This window comes from Astatotilapia calliptera, chromosome 20 (genome assembly GCF_964374335.1).
Source record: "Astatotilapia calliptera chromosome 20, fAstCal68.1, whole genome shotgun sequence".
Classification (NCBI taxonomy): Eukaryota; Metazoa; Chordata; class Actinopteri; order Cichliformes; family Cichlidae; genus Astatotilapia; species Astatotilapia calliptera.
Window position 1 is genome coordinate 13549403 of NC_137441.1, and position 22585 is coordinate 13571987.

Here is a 22585-nt window from a genome sequence, read left to right on the forward strand (position 1 = left end):
TGGTTAGTAAAGCTACATGAGAAAAATGGGTTTTATTTAAATGCTCACATCAGTCAGCCCATATACATCCATGCGAAGTCTTCAACAGGTCTCACTGTGACAGATGATTGGTTCCTCCTGCTTCACAGTTGAGTGCCAGTCCTTTGATATAGTTATATAAACACCAAATGAAGCCACATAATCCCGTAATATTGTTCTGTAAATCTACAAAAGTCCACTGTCCTTCTCAGACTCTACTCCTGTGATGCTGCCATCTGGGCCTTGTATTTGCCCGTCATCTCTTTAGGCAGCGGAGTGGTGCCAGGACATGGCACCTGGCCCTCCACTTCACAGATGCACTCCCTCAGACAGTACTTCTTTGGCCCAAAGTTGGCGGGGTTGGAGGCTTGCATCTTAGCCAGAGCTTCAGCTTGTAGCACCTCTCTGTGGAGAGAGTTGAGTAAAATAAATATATGAACAGATCGCCTGGTCTTCGCTGGAGAAGAGTTTTTACACAGAGGACATTTGACACTGCACAGTAGTAAATGGTAAAACTAAAAATTGAGGAGTCCATCTTGCTGAAATCTCCTTTCTACTCTTTAGAAGTTCCTTTGGCAGCAGTGACAGCTTTGGGGTTTCTTATGCACACCTGGATTTGGGCAGTTTACTTGATTTTTCTTGTTAAATCCTTTCAATCTTTGTCAGATTAGATGGGAAGCATCTGAACTGCCACCATCAGGACTCCGCAGATGGTCTGTGGGCTCTCTGTGGACAACTCTTTGACTCACCAGTTTTATCACAGATTTCTGCAGAATTCAGATCTCATTTTCACTCTTTTTTAATCCTAACATGCAGTGTGAACTGTGGGACCCTAAATATGCAGGTATGTGCCTTTATGAACAATGTCTAATCCATTCAAAGAAATCTACACACACCAAGGATAATTACAGACCACAAGATGTGCCTGATTCATTTTGGAGGTACAAACATAGATCCCTCGCAGTCAGAGAGGTTGTCCTCTTATAGACATTAGGAAGGAAAAATAAATACATTTTTCTTTACAGAGTATTGATTTGTTGTGAGCCAACAGGGAAAAATATCAATTGTATATAATTAAAGTTAATTCTGAAACACTATAAAATAGCTCAAAAGTAAGCAAACCTAAATATATTCTGATGTGAGCGTATGCAGACATCCAGAGGTGTGCTCGAATAGCCTATTTATCTTAAAAAGGTTACTAACTGAGGCAAATAACCTGGAATTATCTGCATGGCAGCCATAATAAGATCTGGTTGACTTTTCTAAATACAAAGGAAAAGTGCTTAAGTGCTTCCTTTATTACCTCCTTTAGGAGAGGATACACTGGATCGGAAGGAAGTGGCAGGTCACCATTAAATGCTAATGAACAGTGATTCTATTTCATGTTGTAACCTGATGATATGTTTTGAACCTTTAATGAAAGGTAATGTTAAACCCACAGGTGAATTATGAACATTATGCTGCTGTAATAAGATCTGCTTCTGATCGAGGTAAAAAGAATTTACATATAAAAGAAAGTCTACATGATCAAAGTGCATTTAAGGTGCACCCAAGTGCTATTAGCGTCGCATCCATCATTCATTATGAATTCATGTTTATATCCAGGTTTATGTTTTTCTTTAAAATTCCAACTTTAGTATGTAATCATATTTTTTTACTGTTGGTTCTTGTATTAGCTGTATGAAACAACACGATAGGAACACAGGATGAAGTAAGATGCTCATTTTGTAGTCCATCTTCTGGACTTTAGTTTTAACAGGCAGACATCACAGTGTTAATTCAGACAGATCACCTACGCAACGTGGTTCATAACTTCTTAGAAAACCTCCTCAGTGGTTTGCCACTGAGTTAAGAAAAGTTATGGAAGGTATTTTTTCAAACTATTTGTTTCTGTTTCATAAAAGACGATTCACACTTTTAAAAAATCCTTGTATATCTTACTCTGGTTTGCCCAAAATCTTCTTAACATGTTGAGCAATCTGTTTGTGGTCCTTCCCCTCCACATCCACCATTACTTGTTCCCCGTCGTCTGGACAAAAACACAAAAGAAGATCAATCTAAGCCCAGTTTAATTTCTCCAGTATTTCGTATCAACACTACACAACAACACGTAAAGCTACACACCCAGGTAGAACTTCAGGAAGGATGACGGCGTCATGTTTTTGAACATCATAATTTGGACCCACGGGTTTTTGTACTGAATCTGAGGAATATTGAAGAACACAAACTTTCTGCAAAACACAGAGAGAAGACAATTTAGCTTCATTTAGATCATTACAGTTGTTATAGCTTTCTGCATTAAAAAAAAGGCAATCATGCTGTTTTTTTGTTTTTTTAAGTGTTTCTGGAAAACCTGTATATAGTAAACTTCTGAGAAGTAAACTTAAACACAAAGTTGAATTAATGCAAAATCAACTGAAAACTATTGTGATAAAAGATTAAAGTAAAATTATCCAAAACTTGTGTTTTCTTTTAGGAAACTTTGAAGAATCTTGGATTTATTCTGCGACCTGGATATTTCCTTCAGTGCACATATTAAACAAATATGTAAGACTGCTGTCTTGCATTTAAACAATATCTCTAAAGTTAAAAACGTCCTCTCTCAAAGTAATGCTGAAAAAGTAGTTCATGCATTCTAAGCTCAACTATCGTAATTCGTTATTATGGAGTTGTCCTAAAGCAGGGGTGTCTAACTCCAGGCCTCAAGGGCCAGTGTACTTCAGGTTTTAGATGTGTCCTTGATCCAACACAGCTGATTTAAGTGACTTAATTACCTCCTCAACATGTCTTGAAGTTCTCCAGATAATGAAGGTAATGAACAAATCATTTGATTCAGGTGTGCTGACCCAGGGTGATATCTGAAACCTACATGACACCAGCCCTTGAGGCAACTGTTGTTTTGAATGAATTGAATTTTAAAACCTTAATGTAAAAAAGGATTTGTATCATTCACCATTTTTCTGACATTCACAACAATTCAAAGGGATAAACATGACTTGAAAAAACACGGTACTTTTCACAGTGATGCATATGAGCATACTGTCAGAGTAGTTATAAAGGATGACCAGGTAATCCACACAGCATTTTACCCCCTCTCCCCTGATCCACGTGTTTATGGGCTCAGGTTAATAAAACATGAGACACGTGAGATCTCAACAACAGCGTGGCTCAAAAAGAGTTGACTTTTTTTTAAGTGTATAAAATAAGCTGAAATTTCTGCTCGTCTATTTCCTAGTCGATGCTCTGACCTTGCTCCGTCGCTGAGCTCGCCGTGTGTGTTATAATTCACTGTCATAATCTTCACTCTGTTTTTGAAGATGATGTCGCCCTTCTGGAGATATTCCAGGGTCCTCCTAATCGGAAACCTTCCTTTCATAGGCATCTTAACCTTTTTTATATTTACAAATTACCATTTAACAGCAAACTGCGCGTGCCTGTAGCCAAAAAAAGCACACTAACAGAGACGCGTTTTGATGACGTAGGAAGGTCGCTAGCCAAGCGACCAAAGAGTGATGGTAATTGTAGTTTTTTGCAAGAACGCCTAAGCTACATTATTATTTTCCCGAATTGCTAAAATATTAACTTTTTAAACCAATCACTCTTTTTGCCAAAACTTATATTTTGCCTTATAACCTTAAAACACAGTCTACACAACAGTTCATTTGTTGTAAGACTAACTACTGGAAGCAGAAGTTACAACAAAAGTCAACACAATAACTTTAAATTATTCACACTCATTGCTTCTGGTATGATGGTATGGAACCCGTAAGGGCCAGTTAATGTCAGCTAAGAACAGGAAACTGAGGCTACAGCTTCAAAAACTAGGCAATAGATGGTTAGAAAAAAAAACTTGTCTGGTTTTATAAATCTTAATTTCTGCTGTGATATTTGGGTGGTAGAGTTATAATATGGCATAAGCAGCATGAAACCATCCATCCTGCCTTGTATTAGCTGCTCAGGTTAATTCTAGTGTAATGGTGTGGGGGATATTTTTGTCACACTTTGAGCACATTAAAGTACCAACTCAGTGTTTATACACCACAACCTACCTGAGTGTTGTTGATGACCATGTCCATTACTTTACTGTATGTCAACAGTGTATCCATCTCCTGAGTGCTGCTTCCAGCAACACACCACGTTGCAACGCTCAGATCATCTCAAACTGGTTTCTTGAACATGAAAATTAGTTCATCTCTATTTTAACTTCATATTTTTTCATCTTTTGTAGAATGACTTTGGAAAGACTTGTCTTTAATTTTTTTTTCCTTTGAAGCAGTCAGCAATACGAGCTTAGTGGAGTAATTTCGCCTGATTGTGTGTTGATTTGACAACACTGCGTGGTTCTGTGAATGCAGCTTAAATATTTTGTGTGTAAAGTTTTGCAATAATCATTGAAGCTATGAAAAAGGTGTCTCTGTACAGTTGTTAAAAACTAAGAGTAAATACACACGGGAGAAATATATACAGTTTAAAAGATAATAAAAGATAAAAGATCATCTTCAATTCAGATAAATACTTTAAAGCTTTTCTCTTTTTTTGGAAACAGAATTTCTGTTTTTTGTGTCTTTTTGGGGTTTAGTTTGCTGTTGTTCAGTAAACTGTAGAATAAAATATTCAAGCAGACCCATTAAGCAGGTTTCTGCATTATTAATGCTTTTTTCACTCGTTATTTGATGGCTTTATTTTTATGGGGAAACATCTGTATTTAAAAGTGATCAAAGTAATAAGGAGAATGCTATGGTTCCTGCCTGTATTGTTACTAAAGCCTAACTTCTATTCAACGGAACAGAAAAAAAACTGATATGTTCATACAGACTTCAGCTTTTCCAGTTCTATCATCCATCTTCATCACAAATAACTTCAGTCGTGTTTTATTTCATGAATAACTGTTTATTTTGTTTAAAATGCGTAGCTTCAGAGACTGGAATTCTGATGCGGGACTCAGTCATTAACACATTTCTTTTATATCTTTATCAGCGTGAGGTAGAAAGGTAGGACTGTGACCAACTCGAGCAAAACATGAATGATTTTCTGATTTTCTCAATCTCAATGTTTGAACACAGACATTTTACATAAGGAAAAAAACAGTACTTTTACACAGTATAAAATCTTAACCATAAGATACTCTGGAAAAACTCTATTATCCTGTAATGTGGGAGCTGCTCATGGTAAATATTTTAAAGCCACAACATTTAAATCCACACTTTCCATACAGCATTTAATAAAATGCGCTTAAGCAACTTTTGCATGCATTGCAATGCTCTAGAAAAATTATAACAATGCTCCTTTTTAGGGCAGACAGCGACAAGATTAAAAAAACCCTGCTTCAAAACAACATGCACTCATTTTAATGAAATTACATGTACGAAGGTCTTTTCTCACCAGTGCCTTTACGAACAGTCCATATGGGTTTTAAACCCAAATATTACATCTGACATGTACTTCACAGAGACATAATCATAGCTGACCTATTTATACACCCATTATCATTCATGGTGCTGTGGATGCCTATTCAGAACCATAATATAAGAAGGTAAGCCAATGCATATCTCCTACTTAGTCTCCAAGACATCAATGCACTCGAGATTGGATTCCTAGAAAATCTTTTTTTTTTTCTCCATTTTTTTCTTTTAAATCAGGGAAACCTGCCCAAAAGTACTTTAAGTACACTTAGTATGCAACGAGCAAATTTGTTTACAACAAGTTAAAGTTTTTGGAAAACATACAAAACACAAAGTTTTAGTCAGCATGAGTGCAATGAAACACCACAAAAGCTGATTGATGTGCACGAGAATACAAATGCAAAAATAAAAAACAGTAGCATAGCTACACATAAGTCGGATTTTTAAACCCAAACATTTAAGGTAATCTAATTCCTTAAAAGAAATATTTAGCTGATGATAAATACTGTAAAAAATGAAGATAGAGAAGAATAGTTATGACACTGACAGGACAGAAGGAAACAATATGTAATTGATTGTCATAAAAGGGAAAATTGATGAGGTGATTGCACGGATTATATGAGGAACATACTCATAATAACCTAAAAATAATTGTACCACATAGAAACACAAGCACATAAAAAACCTCTGAGATGTCGTTCAGTAGGGCTGCCGCAAACGATTATTTTGATAGTCGACTAGTCACCGATTATTTTTGCGATTAGTCGACTAATCAGATCATGCATTCATTGGACATAAAACATACAGCTTATTGCACCAGCATGCATCTGCTCTTAATATAACTATCATTAGCTTAAGTGTTTAAGGTATGTGCTAGCTAAAAATAAAGGCAAGATTAAAATTTATTAAATTTTAATGAAATTTGCAGATTGTTTCGGTGAAGTTTAATAAACTCAGCCGTCTGCTCCTTGATATCTAAAATATAACAGGACACTGGAGTATATTCTCGAGCATCTCACACTTCTGATAATCAGCTGTCTGCTTGAGGTTTATTCAGCTGTGTAAAAACTGTAACTTTAATCTCAGCCAAACCGATTCATTCAGGAACAAGTAAAATACTAAAAAAAAGCCAAACAATAACATTTTTAAGTTATCTAAGTGACTCATATATCATGTTTAACCTGAGTCGCGAAAGACGGCGGTGGGTTTGAAAACGATTTGCCGGGAGTCCGGTGTTCTCACGGGCTCTAGTGAGCCTTGAACCCGTTAGCTATTGAGCTGGTGGGTAACAGACGTCTCCGAAAACGTCGGAGCGCTTTTGAAAATATGTCTTGATAAACTGAGCAGATATTTGAGGTTTACACAGCTACATTCTCGCCTGAGAATATCTTAAACGTTTATTTTGTGACCCAGAAAGAATAATAAGAGTAATACTAAAACTAACTAGCTGCCGCCATTGTTGAAAACTGAGCTGGGCCACGCTATGAACTCTGGGACGCAGCTTCTTCTTCTTCAGGGTTTAACAGCAGCTGGCATCCTTGTACAAGCAGTGCCGCCATCTTCTGTTTCAGTCCGTTATTACACTCTTAAATCCTACAACTTATTCCTGCGTCTTTTGGGATCTTACAAAGCTTCAAACGACGCGTCGACTATTAAATCAGTCGTCGACGATTTTGATAGTCGACGCAATCGTGACTAGTCGACTAATCGTGGCAGCCCTATCGTTCAGTATAAGAAACAACATACGCTCCTCAATTTAAATGGCTAACTTGACTTATGAAACTTTTGTTATTGTAAAAGCAAAACTAAAAGAGAGGTGATGCACTGAGCTGATTATGCGCTATGAGCTTGATCAATACTATGACATGCTATGAATACTTACTAATGGAGAACATAACTGAGAGTTTGTACCTTTATATACCTGACTGAGTTTCTCTAACTATAATTCAGATTTAACTAATTGAACAACATTTTAATTTCAGTTGTGTCAAAATTAACAAGAAAAGCCCTTTTCCATACATATTGAAAACTCAATTCTTTTTAATGGCCTGTATCAGAAACATGCCAATTTTACTGCGCTGATGTTCAAAAAAACTTCCCAGCTTTAAAGTAATCAGATGTCCTCCACTCTAAAGAGGTTTTTAAAGATCTTTTTCACATGCAGGATTTCTTTTAATGTTACTTTTAGATTCTGGACTTTCTGTAAGTTATGCAAACCTAGACAAATGTAACGCAATTTGAAAGGGTTAGGTCAAGTGCTATAAAGACATTAAAGAGCATAGCTGTAGATGCTGAAGATTCTGTTATTTAGTTCAACAGGACTGACTGCATCAGCTTCAGGAAACATCCTCAGCCATCCAGGCTGTCCAGTGCCATTCCATCTCAATCTACCTGAATGACTTTGCACTATGCATCATTGAAAGCAAGGGCTTGCTGCAGGATTTAGTACTGCAGTTCAAAAATACAATCCTTACAAGAGAAAGTGTGTACCTGAAGAGGAGACTCACTAAATACTTCAAACTCTGAGAGTTAGGGTGCTCGGAGTGATGGCGTGTCATTCTGTAGAGTCAGAGTCCTGGCTGTTATACTCAGCCGTCTCCATCTTGAGGATGTAAGGAATTATGCTGTCAATAGAAACATTTCCTATTAAGCCGGTGAAGAAGAGCTCCTCTGTGATGCTTGAGTTCATGAGGCGCAGTGCAGGCAGACGAGTCAGAATACGTGTCAGCCTGAGGAATGGAATAAAGATGTCATTTACACAACACATCACTGCATGCAAACACGGTTTTACCTGAAATGGAATGAAGGCCCTCTGCCAGACATCCACAGAAAAGAAAAGGACACAGGAGTTCAGGTTTGTGCCAATGGACAATGACGTCAGCGATCGACCTTGGCCAAAGTGAACCAATCAAGGCCAATTTTTAGATTATTTCCCCAGTGATGCATTAAATCAATGTGATCATTATTATAAGAGTCATGATACAATGAATCTGCCTTGCTATAATATAATGTTGCATTTACATATATAATTGAAAGTGCATGTCTGGACGTCTACACACTTTCAAATTAAGGTGTGTGTGTGTGTGTGTGTGTGTGTGTGTGTGTGTGTGTGTGTGTGTGTGTGTGTGTGTGTGTGTGTGTGTGTGTGGAGTGGCTCAGCCTGGTGAACCAAACCAACACCTTCCAGCAAACCTCATTTGTTGGTAAAAGACTCCACTGTGTGTGGCAAAGGCACAATGAAGAGTAGAGAAGTACAGCTCTGAGGTAAAAACAGTAAAGACCCAGCATGTATTAACTTAATACTGTTTTAGCTGTTCTGCTCATATCCACTTGCATGTTCATTAATAATGATCATTAAAGAACAAATTAAAAAACATCTCTTCAAGCCAGAAATGACAAATACACTCCTGGGGTGTGTGCTCGTTTCTCCCTGGGTGTTACAGACTTTTTTGTCTTTGGAATCCACATTGTGCATTATGAAGGGTGGGTAGTGGTACACCGATGGTCCTCTTTTGCCCACCCCACCCCAACACAACTACTATCGCTGTTTTCACTTTGTTATCTGCAATAAGATGGTAAGAGCATTCCTCACATACCAATTCACGATATAGGCACTTGTATCCTGTACAGCTGGATGAAACCAACAACACATATTCCTCTGCTCACCATGATATGCTGCTAATCAAACCATTGGCTTGTCGCTCAAAATTCACTGCATCATACAGCCTGGGTACGACTTATTTAGATTCAAACTCTGATTATTATAGTAAACACTGTCTAAAGGTGTGGTGCTTCACACAGCTATCATAAAAATCTTGGGGAAAGAGAGGCAGAGAAGTCCAGACTCTCTCCACAGCTACCTCCTCCAGCTCTTTCTGGGTAATGCCAAGAGAATATTCCTGTCCTCCTGTTAGAACATCCTCAGAACACCTCATCCAAGAAGCAACCAACCTCAGCTAGCTGAGAACAACCCTTTCTTTAAGGAGAGGTCAGCCACCTTTCAAAGAAAGCTCATTTCTGCTGCTTGTATCCACAATCTCATCCTTTTGATATGGCATTTTTATACAATGATGCTCCATCTGGTGGCTGATGGTTGTAACTAGGATACAAATTTGGGATACAAAGATTTACCAGCACTGGACATCAAATAAAATGTTAACAGTCAGATTAAATGACAACTGAACAGCAGACAACATCAGCCAAAAGCTTTTTTCAGACATGCACTGCAGACCTGCACCCTATAGACATGACCTGTTTTTACTCTGCAGAGAAAAGAATGTAAACGTCAGATGCAGTCAGCTTGGATGTTTATCAGTCTTAATACAGCTCCCTTCTGCAGAGTCTGAGATGTTTTACTGTGCCTACTCGAGAATAGTGCAGATAACAGGTTGGTGAATTCACAACCTCAGAAAGCCACAGTGAAAATAAAAGCTTAAAGCCTGGCAGACAGTGACGTGTCCCACAGAATGAAACAGGTATATGCTGGAGAGAAGTTGTAAAAACCAAAAAAGACTCAACCAAACTCACAATTAACTTACGGCAATAAAATAAGAGTGGCATAGTATCAGTTATTTTTCCATCTTAGTGCTGGGTATTAAGTTAGGGTATCACTTTGTATAACATTTTTTGTCACTTTGCTTTGAATGTGGATGAGAGTAGGACAGGAGGTATGAATGTACCTGTAGGTGTCATCTGGATATGTTTTCTGCACATAGTCCTGTAGCTCCATCAGAGCTTTCTCCTGGAACTTCTCAATCTGCCCACTGCTGTCCACACCTGGGTGATCTGATGAGTCAAACACACAACAGTTGTTCTCCAAAATAATTTGACTGATAACAGCTAGACTGTCCATTATTATTTCTGACACAGAAAATCAGACTCACCTGGGCTGAACAACACTATAGCCTTCAGGTAGGCGTATTCATAGCTGTCGGTCTCCAGCCTTGTCATGCTGTTACAGAACTCCTGGAACTTCCAGATATGCTCCATCACCTGTTTCACCCTTTCCCCTGACAGTTTGTCTGAGACAGAAGAAAGTTTCCATTTTGTATAAATATTCATGGTTTAAGTCTCTTATTTTCTTTAATTCTTTTCCATCTTAATGGTCCGAGAAAAGTTACTTAGAGAAACAACAAAAAGCATGTCGTCACTGAAAAACGACGCAATTCTTAGTCAGTGTTAGTGGCAAGTGTCGTCACTTGTTTGCAATGTAGTTGGCTTCATTAAGCCAAAATGCAGGGGGGATTTTTATTTATGCAATTACATTTCAAAGTTTTGTTACAATCTAAATAAAAACAGCAACAATATGAGCCTGTTCTGATTTCATCACATGTAAGTAATAAAGTTGTCTTCTATGCTTAAGGCCTATGTTTGTTAATAACAAAAAAGAAAGGAAAAAAAAAGAAAAATCACATTTCTTTACTCCTGTTTATATGTGTGTGTCCTACTGTGAAAGATGGCGAGGTCTGTGGTCCATACCATCCTGGATGCTGCTTTGAAGGTGGTTGATGATGGCGGCAAGGATGGTCGACAGGTTCATCACATGAGCGCACTGAGCAAGACCCAGAGTGAACAGCTCGTTCCAACAGGCTCGCACCAAACTTGTGTTTGCCTCCTGACTGAGAAGAGAGGGAAAATATTGATTAACAATCATCTGGTAGTGTTTGCAAAGACAACAGCTTGTGTGAAAACTCTCTCACCCGAGAGCTGAGAAGGCTGGGATTGAGCGTGCCCAGTGCATGGAGAGGAAGAGAAGTCTAGATGCAGATTCACAGATGTAGTGTACATTCAGATACTCGGGCATGGGGCTGGGCATGGTCAGCTAGAGGAAAGATACAAACACAACACAGCTGAAAAGGACATCAAGTACAAAAACCTTACTGCTGACAGGAGAATGGTAACACAAAGGAAACACAAAGCAAGTGTTAAATGAGTCGCTCAAGTTAATGCACATTGCACAAAATGTCCAGCAGGGGATCTGCTTGTTACATGTCATATTTTTCACTGTTCCTCGTGTTTCCTGCCAGTATCTTTGCAAGGACAAAAATCAAATAAACACCAACTAAAAAGAAACTTAAAATAAGTGTTTCAACTGCAGGTGATAACAAACCACTTAACAGGGTTTTGCTGTTTATTATTGACCACGCATCCATACTTTGGTAATTTAAAACTGCATAGACAGATGAATGGTCTTGTATTCTGGTGAATAACCTCTGAGTACCACCCACCCTTCTGTGGATGCCAATCGGTATCCCTCAGCAGTCAATCATCTCCAAAAATTGTGCATATTGTTCTTCCCATTACATGTGAACTCTATTCACCTTAAAGCTGACATGGCTGTCTGTGAGCAGTGGTCCTTCCACCTCTATAATAGGGGTCTCCTGGTCTCGACCAATCAGCTGGATCGTTGTTCCACTGACACATTGTGACTTATCAGCCAGATTGTCTTCGACCCCAACTTCAGGTGGGTTGAAGACTTTGGCCAGGGTGTCAAAGGCACTGTGTGCAACACACAAGCACACATAAAATGACCTTTCATTAATTTCATTAACAAGAAACATATAAGTCACAAAAGTATAAATGTGTTCTTATTGCACACATACATGCGTTAACTCCTTAGCACCACTTTTATTACCTAAATGCTGTTTTTAACACTGTTTTCTTATACACACAATTATCCAGTTACTATGTCTGTGAAGGTTCTCAGTCATCCAGGTCATCGTAGTCAAAGGAGCTTGCAAAGAAAAGCGTCTGGACTTCTTTAAGTTGCTTGAAGACATTTCACCTCTCATCCGAGAAGCTTCTTCAGTTCTAAGGTTCTAAGGTCCCTCTTGGGGGGATACTCCCACTGGGTTTAAATCTGGGACTCTCCACCATTTGACCTTAGAACTGAAGAAGATTCTCGGATGAGAGGTGAAACGTCTTCAAGCAACTTAAAGAAGTCCAGACGCTTTTCTTTGCAAGCTCCTTTGATCCAGTTACTATGTTCATTCAAATAAGAACAAAAACAATGCAAAGTCATCAATGAGATATTATCTACAGTCTACAACACAGGTTTTATCAGTGTTAAAAAATAATGCAGATATTAGAACCCACAACGCATAACTCACAAAATTACCAATGCGGTATTAAACAAATGCAAATAGAGAACTGGTTTACTTCTGCAGAGACAAACAAAGTAAATTTGAAGAGAACACTAACGATAAGCCACCTGAACCCAAATCTGAACAAGCAAAGGCAAGACTCCTCTCTGGGTGTTGCTGACTGACCGTGTTATCTCGCTTGCAGACTGCTCTTCATGTTGGCTGTCTGAGGTATCACCATTGTTTAGGTTTTCTTTTAGTGAGTCACTTAGGTTGGCCAGTGATGTCACAACGTTGGCTAGCGTCCCCAAGTCTCCCTGCCCACAATCCATCTAAAGACAAGTGACTCAATGCAGATTATATCCCATCATATAGGCAACATAACCAGTACCCACTGTACATACATTACAGCCTAGCACAGATTTTATGCTCCAACCTCTTTACACGACTTACAAAAGGCAGATGTTTTGTTTACTGTTACACAGTCTCTTTAATGATTAGATGTACCTTTGAATCAGTTGCCAGCACCAAAGTTCCATCACTCTGGATCACTGGCTGCTGGATGTTAACCAGCATCCCCTGGTCCAGCAAGCTGGACCTACATGTGGTACAAAGAACCATCAAAACAACTTTACAAAATCGTTGGAAACTTAAAGATGGTGCAAATTTAACAGCTCAGACCCAATGTTTGTCTGCAGGTCTGACCTGGATCCATCTGTCTCTGTATCGGAGATAAACGTAGGTGTGGCGATGAGTGGACTGTTTAGGTCCTTACGAATGTAGATCTTTTGGGTGGAGGCCGCGCAGTTGGCATGCCTCTCTCTGGGCACAATGTCGATGGGTTTCCTCTCACTCTGGACAGCTGAATATTTACAGGAGTCAGAATGTGTTAATATTTTCCTCATGCCTACAAGTAAAAGCAAAGAACATTGTGCGTTTCTACAATCATGCACTGAGAACAATGCTAATGATATTTAGTGTCTCTCAGAATACTGCAGATATGAGGTACTTCTGGTTTAACTGATCAGAATAGTTCTCAGTTGGACTTCCTGACAAATTGATGGTAAAGAAAGAGCTGAACCTATATTTTTACTAAAAATAACCCTTGTTGAGTAGCTGTAGGGACAATGTTTCCTAAACAACCTCCTGCAGCAGTATCCAGTGTCACACCAGTCTGTATTTTATACATGTCAGGTCAGGAAAAAGATAGAAGACTTTTTCGGGCCATATCTCACTTATTTCTCAAGGAAACTGAAACTACCTTCTCAGGGACAATACTTGACTTGTTTCTGGGTGTATTTTTTGCACTGTGTCCTGGAATTGGATGCACACTCACACTCAGTCTTCATCCCCATCTTAAGGCATTTTCTCAACCGACAGAATTGGCAGCGATTGCGGTGGTGTTTGTTGATGACGCAGTCCTGCTTACTGCGGCAGCTGTAAGTCAGATTCTTCCTCACACTCCGCTTAAAAAAGCCCTTACATCCTTCGCAACTGACAGCACCATAGTGACGTCCTGTACACAGACAAAAAAGTTCTTATTTTGTACCCGTGGTTGAGTCTACTGACAATATGAAGCTGAACACACAGCTGGATACCAAAGTATATGGAAAAGATCCGAAGTATACTCATGTTAAGTGGCTGAAGTACCTGAAGCCTTGTCTCCGCACACCACACAGTACTCCACCGGCTGTGGTCGGCTCAAATCTCCTGACTGTCCTAACAACCGTTCCATTGACACTGGATCTGTAACAATCTAGAAAAAAAGCATTCAAATAAGAACAAGTTATTGGCAGTAGTGTTGTCACATATGCCCTATGTGACAGTATTAAGAGGGAAATGTACCTGTATTCTTCCTGGCATGAGGCTGTCTGCAGCAGTGAAGATGAGCTGTTTGGCGTTGTGACTGTCTGGTGAGGCCAGGATGACCTTTCCTGCCCCTGAGCTGTCAGCTGTAGTCAGAATGAACTGTTGCTTGGGGGCACTGGATGGGTTCATTGCTGTCACTATCTGGATCTTCTGACCGGTCTGCTGGTCGGTTACAATCTGGGGGGATAAGAGATGAAAGAGGAAGACAGAACAACAGGGAAAGTGTGGAAGATCCAAGAAAAATATTTTAACACCAACATGTTCAGCGCCCCTGCGAAAGGGGACAATGTCAACAGGTTGTAACACATTCAAGTTTAAGATGTTACCTGAATTCGCTGTGGTGTAGAGGGCTCAGTCGAGATGACCTGAAAGCGCTGCGGAGACTCACTCATCACTGAGTCTGATGGAGAGGATGACACCTAATTGGTTAAATGTATAAAAATAATCTTAATTAATAAGTCTGCAACACAAATACATTTCATTTGAATATGCAGCGTTGAAATGTTTTGCTACAAAATGTTATACACTTTTATTGTAAGTGAAAGAAGACAGCAAATGGTGAATTATATCTTAAAGGTAACCACACGACCAAAGTGAGTAAAACCATCAAAAAAGGAAAAAAAATTCATATTGGTTGGATGAAGCAACAACTTCAGACCACTCACCTCTGCGTCATGCTCAGAATCCACTTTCTGCTGGGAAAGCAGATTCAGGTTGGACGTCATGATGAAGTAAAGTCATTAGTGAGGTCTGTTTGGAAGGATGTCAAAGAAAATAATTAAATAACTAATAAAAATACCAACTACCCCAGAAGAGCAGGCTGACATTACTGACTCGCATAATGGTCACAGAAGATGCAGCAAGACATTGGATGATTTTGTATGGTGCGATTTGGCTACTGAAGCACACCAGTGTCTCACTCATGTGTTCTTATGAATGGGTGGTATAAACATTAAAATATTACGCCACTTTGAAATACTAAATCTGTGCTGCAGCAATGCCTTTGCAACCCAACTTTTAAAATCATTAAAAATTAAACAAAAAACAAGCTTCTCTCTTTTTATACTATATAATAACAAATGCAATCAGTCTTCAAACTAAAATAAAATTGACAAAACAGTTTCTGTTTACTGCCCTGTTACCTATATATTAAGCTATAGACTGCCGTATCATCACACAGTTATTAAAAGTAATATTCTTATTTTTTAGGTAACTTCAACAAAACATTTCACTTCAATCACAAGAAGAATTTATTGCGATTTTTAACATATGGAGAATATTGCAACAATGTATATTGTGACATTTTTAAAATTGCAAATTATGTCCTCATGGTCAACTTTGTCTGTATTTGTTTTATCCAATAAGATAAAGTTATCTCACTTCAGTTATTTTTTTGCTTCAAAATGAGATTGTCAAGCATACCAACACTGTCCCTAAAACCTGCATAAATGTTGCCATTACATGGAGCCTGCAGCCTACATAAATAACCAGAATACAATCAGCTGGCAGCCAGATGAGTCAAGTCCCTTTGAGTTGTGCACAATGACAGACCCATTCAGACTGATGGCAACATGCTGGCATTCTGTTTGCATTTAAAATTAGACAGCAATTACTTGCAAACCTTCAAGAATCTTTTTCAGAGTGATTACAGTCAGCCCAAGTCCAGACTATTACTGTTTGCAGAAAGGTTATCTCTGATCAGGCAAGACATCCAAGCAACGTGCGATTAAAAGTGCTTGTAAACGTGCAATAACCCTAAACGTCTGGACAACCATTTAGTCACAAGTTGCAATCGGTTGCAGAATGTGGAAATATTTATATATGGATATACATTTTTAATTTTTTTTTTGTAGTTGCAAGGATATTCTTGTCCTATTTTTACTTGTGTGACTGAGCCTTTGGCTTGCTCTGAACTAGGAAGTACCTTTTTCAAGGTTATTTTAGTCAAATAAATGTTTGCTCAGGTAATGTTATCTTGGGATGGTGGTGCATGAGATGCATGAGATGAGCCCCACACAAATTTCCCACGTGTGGGACTAATAAAGGTTATCTTATCTTATCTTATTAACAGTGTATTTTAATTTGTTTAATACTATGTTCATATTTAGTGTCCCTGTATTGATATAAGATTGCATTGAAAAATAACAATACTACTCTATAAATTTTTTCCCCCATCCTTAATAAGACCTGAGCAACTGTCCAATACAATGGTTCAAAGATCGACAGCTTGGTGTGTTCCTCTACATGTGACTTTACGCTGACTTTAGAGCCATACTTTAGCACTTCTGCATATTCTCAAACAGAGAGTAAACCACCACAGCAGGAGTATTTCACTTAATTTGGTAATATAGCTGACATGTTATTATAGACCACAACACAACTTGCTAAGACAATGCAGTATTTATGTAAAATTCCAGATAAAATATTTAAGCTATCAGCTAAACTCACCTTTACCTTTGTTAAATGTCTATTTTGTTTCCTTTGAAAACCAAAATCACACTCAAAGTGAAGCTAACTGAAGAGGGTTTGGAACCATCACTGCGTTAGTGTTAGATATTATATGTTCTCACATAGGGCTGGGCCATATTATACCGTTCACGGTAATACCGGTATAATGTTAGGCAACGATAGGAAAATGAAATATCGCGATAGAATGGGAGTGAAACGCGCATGCGCAGTGCCTTTGTTTTCATACGCACATGGCCGATTGTTGAGTGAAACAGATGAACCAGAATTGGTTTGTAAAAATGGTGCAACTTCAGTGATGTGGAACTGGTTTGGTGTTTGTCCGTCAGATACACGACAAAGCACATTTTTTTGCAGAACATGCAAGCGGCCGTTGTTATTGTCGTATTTGTCGGACTAAGATGCTCTTAAATCTGGGAGTAATCTGGGTCCTAAACTCCGTATGCTTCAGGTCAAACAACACTGCAGCATCACTTAGAGTTAAAAACTGTCTAAATTCTTTCATCTTTAATAAAACGATCAGCATTGCTGCTTTACCAGGTGTAACTATGAAGTTTAACTTCCAGGCATCCATGAAAACAAAAGTTATTACATTTAACGGAGTTAGAAGTTAGCAGGAAGTTAGCTCGCTAGTTTCGCTAGTTACCTAAGCATGATATTGCATGTTCTGACTGAGAGATTTCTGAAAAAAATCAAACGTACAGCTCTGCTATCACTTCCAACATAAATGAAGACAGGAAACTAAACAGCAGTGACGTTTGTAGGGTTACTGAAGTTGGGCTAGCTGGTATATAATAATGTGCTACGTGATCGCTAGCGACACAGCTATGTTAGCATAACATAAACAGTGAAGCTGGAGGACGAACACTAACACTTTTCCACTTATAAAAGTTAACGTGAAGGTTCTTCATGGTTAGAGACAAATGCAATCGCATGGCAGGATGCTGTAAACGGACCAAACTTCAGTCAGGAGAACAACTGAGATAATCCATCCACAATACGAGGTTAGTCATTAATATACTGCAACATGGGAATAGAGCAGCTGCCAGAGAATTCAACATTAATGAATCAATGGTACAGAAGTGGAGGAAGCAAGAAGAATGAGTTTAATCAAGTTTGATTTATCTGACTGCTTTGTTTCGCTTAATGTGCTTTATAATCCCGTGCACCTTATGGTCCGAAAAATGCGTACTGCACACTGCAGTTTAATGTTGCAAAGCACCTCTTTTTAACTTCAGTGGATATTATACATGGTTATGCTCAGGATATGTCAGCCCATTTCTACTGGAAATGCCTTTTGGTTAAACTTTCAGCAAGGAATTTGCATTTGCACTGTTACATTTTTATAAAGCTTTAATGTACATAAAAACCAGCTTCTTGTTTAAGTGAAAATAAATGGAAGGTTGTCTTTTTGCGCTAGTAATGTTGTGGAGTTGTATTTTGTCTCGCATCAATTATATGGTCGGTTATATTGTTATCGCAAATTTTCAAATATATATCGTGATAAATATTTTTGGCCATATCGCCCTGCTCTATTCTCACAGATATGGTCAATCCTCCTATACTGCTGCACCTATATTGGTCAATGTACAGTGGGGCAAAAAAGTATTTAGTCAGCCACCGATTGTGCAAGTTCCCCCACTTAAAATGATGACAGAGGTCAGTAATTTGCACCAGAGGTACACTTCAACTGTGAGAGACAGAATGTGAAAAAAAAAAAATCCATGAATCCACATGGTAGGATTTGTAAAGAATTTATTCGTAAATCAGGGTGGAAAATAAGTATTTGGTCAATAACAAAAATACAACTCAATACTTTGTAACATAACCTTTGTTGGCAATAACAGCGGTCAATCGATTACTATAGGTCTTTCCCAGGTTTGCACACACAGTAGCTGGTATTTTGGCTCATTCCTCCATGCAGATCTTCTCGAGAGCAGTGATGTTTTGGGGCTGTCGCCGAGCAGCACGGACTTTCAACTCCCGCCACAGATTTTCTATGGGGTTGAGGTCTGGAGACTGGCTAGGCCACTCCAGGACTTTCAAATGCTTCTTACGGAGCCACTCCTTTGTTGCCCGGGCGGTGTGTTTTGGATCATTGTCATGTTGGAAGACCCAGCCTCGTTTCATCTTCAAAGTTCTCACTGATGGAAGGAGGTTTTGGCTCAAAATCTCACGATACATGGCCCCATTCATTCTGTCCTTAACACGGATCAGTCGTCCTGTCCCCTTGGCAGAAAAACAGCCCCATAGCATGATGTTTCCACCCCCATGCTTCACAGTAGGTATGGTGTTCTTGGGATGCAACTCAGTATTCTTCTTCCTCCAAACACAACGAGTTGAGTTTATACCAAAAAGTTCTACTTTGGTTTCATCTGACCACATGACATTCTCCCAATCCTCTGCTGTATCATCCATGTGCTCTCTGGCAAACTTCAGACGGGCCTGGACATGCACTGGCTTCAGCAGCGGAACACGTCTGGCACTGCGGGATTTGATTCCCTGCCGTTGTAGTGTGTTATTGATGGTGACCTTTGTTACTTTGGTCCCAGCTCTCTGCAGGTCATTCACCAGGTCCCCCCGTGTGGTTCTGGGATCTTTGCTCACCGTTCTCATGATCATTTTGACCCCACAGGATGAGATCTTGCGTGGAGCCCCAGATCGAGGGAGATTATCAGTGGTCTTGTATGTCTTCCATCTTCTGATGATTGCTCCCACAGTTGATTTTTTCACACCAAGCTGCTTGCCTATTGTAGATTCACTCTTCCCAGTCTGGTGCAGGTCTACAATACTTTTCCTGGTGTCCTTCGAAAGCTCTTTGGTCTTGGCCATGACGGAGTTTGGAGTCTGACTGTTTGAGGCTGTGGACAGGTGTCTTTTATACAGATGATGAGTTCAAAAAGGTGCCATTCATACAGGTAACAAGTGGGGGACAGAAAAGCTTCTTACAGAAGACGTTACAGGTCTGTGAGAGCCGGAGATTTTCCTTGTTTGAGGTGACCAAATACTTATTTTCCACCCTAATTTACGAATATATTCTTTACAAATCCTACCATGTGAATTCATGGATTTTTTTTTTTCACATTCTGTCTCTCACAGTTGAAGTGTACCTCTGGTGCAAATTACTGACCTCTGTCATCATTTTAAGTGGGGGAACTTGCACAATCGGTGGCTGACTAAATACTTTTTTGCCCCACTGTAATAATTTCTACCTATGAATCTTGAGTTGCATCAGTCCAGTGCCAGAGTAATTTCAGTGGGTGAAACACTGAAATTACTCTGGAGATACTAATACCACACTGACATCGACAGAGGCACCAATCATTTCTTACTTTGTACACCTGTCCTCCAAATGGACAAATATGAAATCCTGTCAAGACTTAAAAAACATAGTAAATATGAAGGTGTCGAGACTAACTCCCACTGCTTTTAATATTTTTAAAACTTCTAATTTGCTTTACTTTATATTTTATTGTCACTGAAGAGGAAATTTGTTCTGGACTCCAAGTCCCAGTTCCCAGCATAGCTATTGTGACCACCACAAACATACAAAGCACAACAAGTCACAATTTAGCATCACATCAACATTAATTGTTAATGTTGCACTAACCCAATGACTCCACACTACAGACTAATATTCCGAGCATTAACTGAACAGAGCACAAATTAATTTTTTAATCCTTTAAACTTCTGCCAGAAGGTAACAGTAAATACAAGATGAATTGAATCTCACAAAATGTTGAAACACACACTGTTCATAAAGTGACTGAGGGCTATGATGACATTTTTCTGGCGTATGCTTTTTGTGGCTGTTTGCACCACTTTGAACTACCCTAGATTCGCTGTCAGTGTAACATAACTGCTAGTATGTTTAAAAAAAAAAAAAGAAAGAAAGAAAGAAAGAAAAAGTCAAGCTGCACTAGAAGATCTAGAAATTAGAATGATTTTTTTTTAAGCTGTGATCACTACCTTGCAGCATCTTTATTCTTGGGGGAAGTGTCTAAATCCACCTTTCATTAGTTTAATTCTTTCTAATCTACTGGCATTTGAAAGTATGGTCTTGTTTATATGGTCTTGTACTGTTTATAAGAATACAATCTGACAGCCTTTGGGGGGAAATGATTTATGTGGCTGCAGTAACCATACAGGAATCTTATGTAGCTTCATATTGTTTACTGATTGGTCTAACAGTACGTCCATCATTACCTCTTTTCTCAAACGTATCACAACACATAACAAAATGGAGAATCTGGCAATCAGCCAGTAACATCGAAGACGAATCCTTATGATAAATATGTTCGAGCAATTTTGTTTTCAGACACCGAACAGATATTCTGGTGGCGAATACAAAAAAAATGGCAGCTGTGATGAATAAAATGTATGATCGTAGTACTTTCAATCCACTCCCGTCCCCGGGATGGCAAAGGTAAAAGGGTCGAGTTCATCTGCTGCAGCTACAGCTTTCCAGCGTTAGCCCCCTCAGCTAGCTCACTGCAAGTGAACGCAAGTAGGCTGCAGTGAGAGCCGACTGCAGCTGTGTGCCCCACTGTGGCTGTCATCCTAGCACGCAGGGATTGGTTCAAGTCGACAGCTGTGTCATCGTATTTAACAATTAATTTAGCTGTCACCAAAATATGTCAGCCTAAACGGACTGAGACCGATGTTTCACGGTCCATGCCCGCACTCCGAGCTGCCGGAGACGGCCAGGAAGGGAGCTCCGCATCGGCTAGCTTGCTAGCTAGTTGGGAAATTAGCTACGCTCTTTTATGGTCCTGTATGTCTCACAGCTTTCTACTGTTTTCAGTCCAGGACTCAGACTTACCTCCGGGAACTGGCGGTCACAGATTTAGTGCGCTCTGCTATTTTATAAAATATTTGTTTTGGTTTTCTTCTGTTAAAGGTCATAGTTCGTGACCCCGCTCCGCCAGCGAGTTGATGATGGTTGAGTTTTTTTTCCTCCTTCCTCTCTCGCGTACCCGCGCGACTCCAACACCCCCCCACCCTTAGCGCGAGCCAGACAGGACTGACGTCATTATGTCTGACTGTCTGGACTTTGTTGTTAAGGTACGTTTGAAACATTTACATAGTAAAAAAATGTTTAACAACAGATGTATTTAAGAGGATAGACGCACTGTTTCTCCTATAGTGCGTTTCTGCTCTTCACATAAAGAGCTGCAATAATAAACTCAAGGCTTTAATAAGTGATTGCATAAATGATTACAAATAGTATAAATATTAAAAAATATAAAAATAAAGTGTTTTGTTTTTTTTAATCTTATATGATACTGTCAGAAGTACGTGACATATACATAATGTCATCAGATATAGAAAATGTCAGATAATGTTATCCAGTTATAATCTTGATCGAGCTCTAATTTCTTTATATTTTGCTTCCAAGAAGCGAGACTTTCTGGCAATTTTATTAAGTGATCTTGAGCAATCGTTATGCTGGCTTTCTGGTTTTGTTTGTTAAGCCACTTAACACAAACTACAAATCACTGAAGCATAAAAAGACACCTAACTCAAGGAAGACAATGTTATGTCTACACATAACAGACAACTTGGCAAAGAATCAATTTAAAATAATATCTTTAGGCACTTTGTTACTAGCAGCCTGTCACAGAGCACATAAACTGTTTCCATTTCTTTAGTTTGAATCTACAAAAATGCCAAAAACAGTCTGATAGACATAAAATTGCATTTTTGCACTAACAACGTGATTCCCAAAGAGCTATTAGTCATCTGGCA

The 22585-nt window shown here is 39.0% G+C and overlaps 2 protein-coding genes across 5 annotated transcripts; both read right to left on the reverse strand.

Moving 5' to 3' along the window:
* Positions 1-13: 13 nt before the first annotated feature.
* Positions 14-3524, reverse strand: mrps25 (mitochondrial ribosomal protein S25). Its single transcript, XM_080294518.1, has 4 exons — positions 3267-3524; positions 2143-2249; positions 1960-2047; positions 14-423 (listed from the first exon to the last, which is right to left on the reverse strand). Exons 1-4 carry the CDS (start codon positions 3398-3400, stop codon positions 234-236), a joined length of 519 nt encoding a protein of 172 aa, XP_080150644.1. The 5' UTR covers positions 3401-3524; the 3' UTR covers positions 14-233.
* Positions 3525-4887: 1363 nt separating this feature from the next.
* On the reverse strand, positions 4888-21809 carry nr2c2 (nuclear receptor subfamily 2, group C, member 2). 4 transcript variants are annotated; one of them, XM_080294520.1, is made up of 15 exons: positions 21660-21809; positions 15037-15121; positions 14698-14790; positions 14348-14548; positions 14153-14258; positions 13839-14018; positions 13208-13364; positions 13010-13100; positions 12689-12834; positions 11741-11918; positions 11120-11241; positions 10899-11038; positions 10304-10441; positions 10100-10205; positions 4888-8149 (listed from the first exon to the last, which is right to left on the reverse strand). In XM_080294520.1, exons 2-15 carry the CDS (start codon positions 15094-15096, stop codon positions 7975-7977), a joined length of 1893 nt encoding a protein of 630 aa, XP_080150646.1. In that variant the 5' UTR covers positions 15097-15121; positions 21660-21809; the 3' UTR covers positions 4888-7974. The 4 variants fall into 4 exon arrangements, 3 of the variants coding, with proteins under 3 accessions (XP_080150646.1, XP_080150645.1, XP_080150647.1); XM_080294519.1 differs by having other exon boundaries at positions 13208-13409; XM_080294521.1 differs by having other exon boundaries at positions 13208-13409; positions 14698-14771; positions 21660-21802.
* Positions 21810-22585: the final 776 nt, after the last annotated feature.

Bases quoted from the DNA above. Each gene is read 5' to 3' on its own strand.
- mrps25 (XM_080294518.1), bottom strand. From the start codon at position 3,400: ATGCCTATGAAAGGAAGGTTTCCGATTAGGAGGACCCTGGAATATCTC. The intron at 2,250-3,266 runs GTCAGAGCATCG...TGTGTTTTGCAG, and splicing joins GAGCTCAGCGACGGAGCAAG to AAAGTTTGTGTTCTTCAATA. The intron at 2,048-2,142 runs GTGTGTAGCTTT...GTTTTTGTCCAG, and splicing joins CTTCCTGAAGTTCTACCTGG to ACGACGGGGAACAAGTAATG.
- nr2c2 (XM_080294519.1), bottom strand. From the start codon at position 15,096: ATGACGTCCAACCTGAATCTGCTTTCCCAGCAGAAAGTGGATTCTGAG. The intron at 14,549-14,697 runs GTAACATCTTAA...TTATCCCCCCAG, and splicing joins CTACACCACAGCGAATTCAG to ATTGTAACCGACCAGCAGAC. The intron at 14,019-14,152 runs GTACTTCAGCCA...GTCTGTGTACAG, and splicing joins GTGCGGAGACAAGGCTTCAG to GACGTCACTATGGTGCTGTC.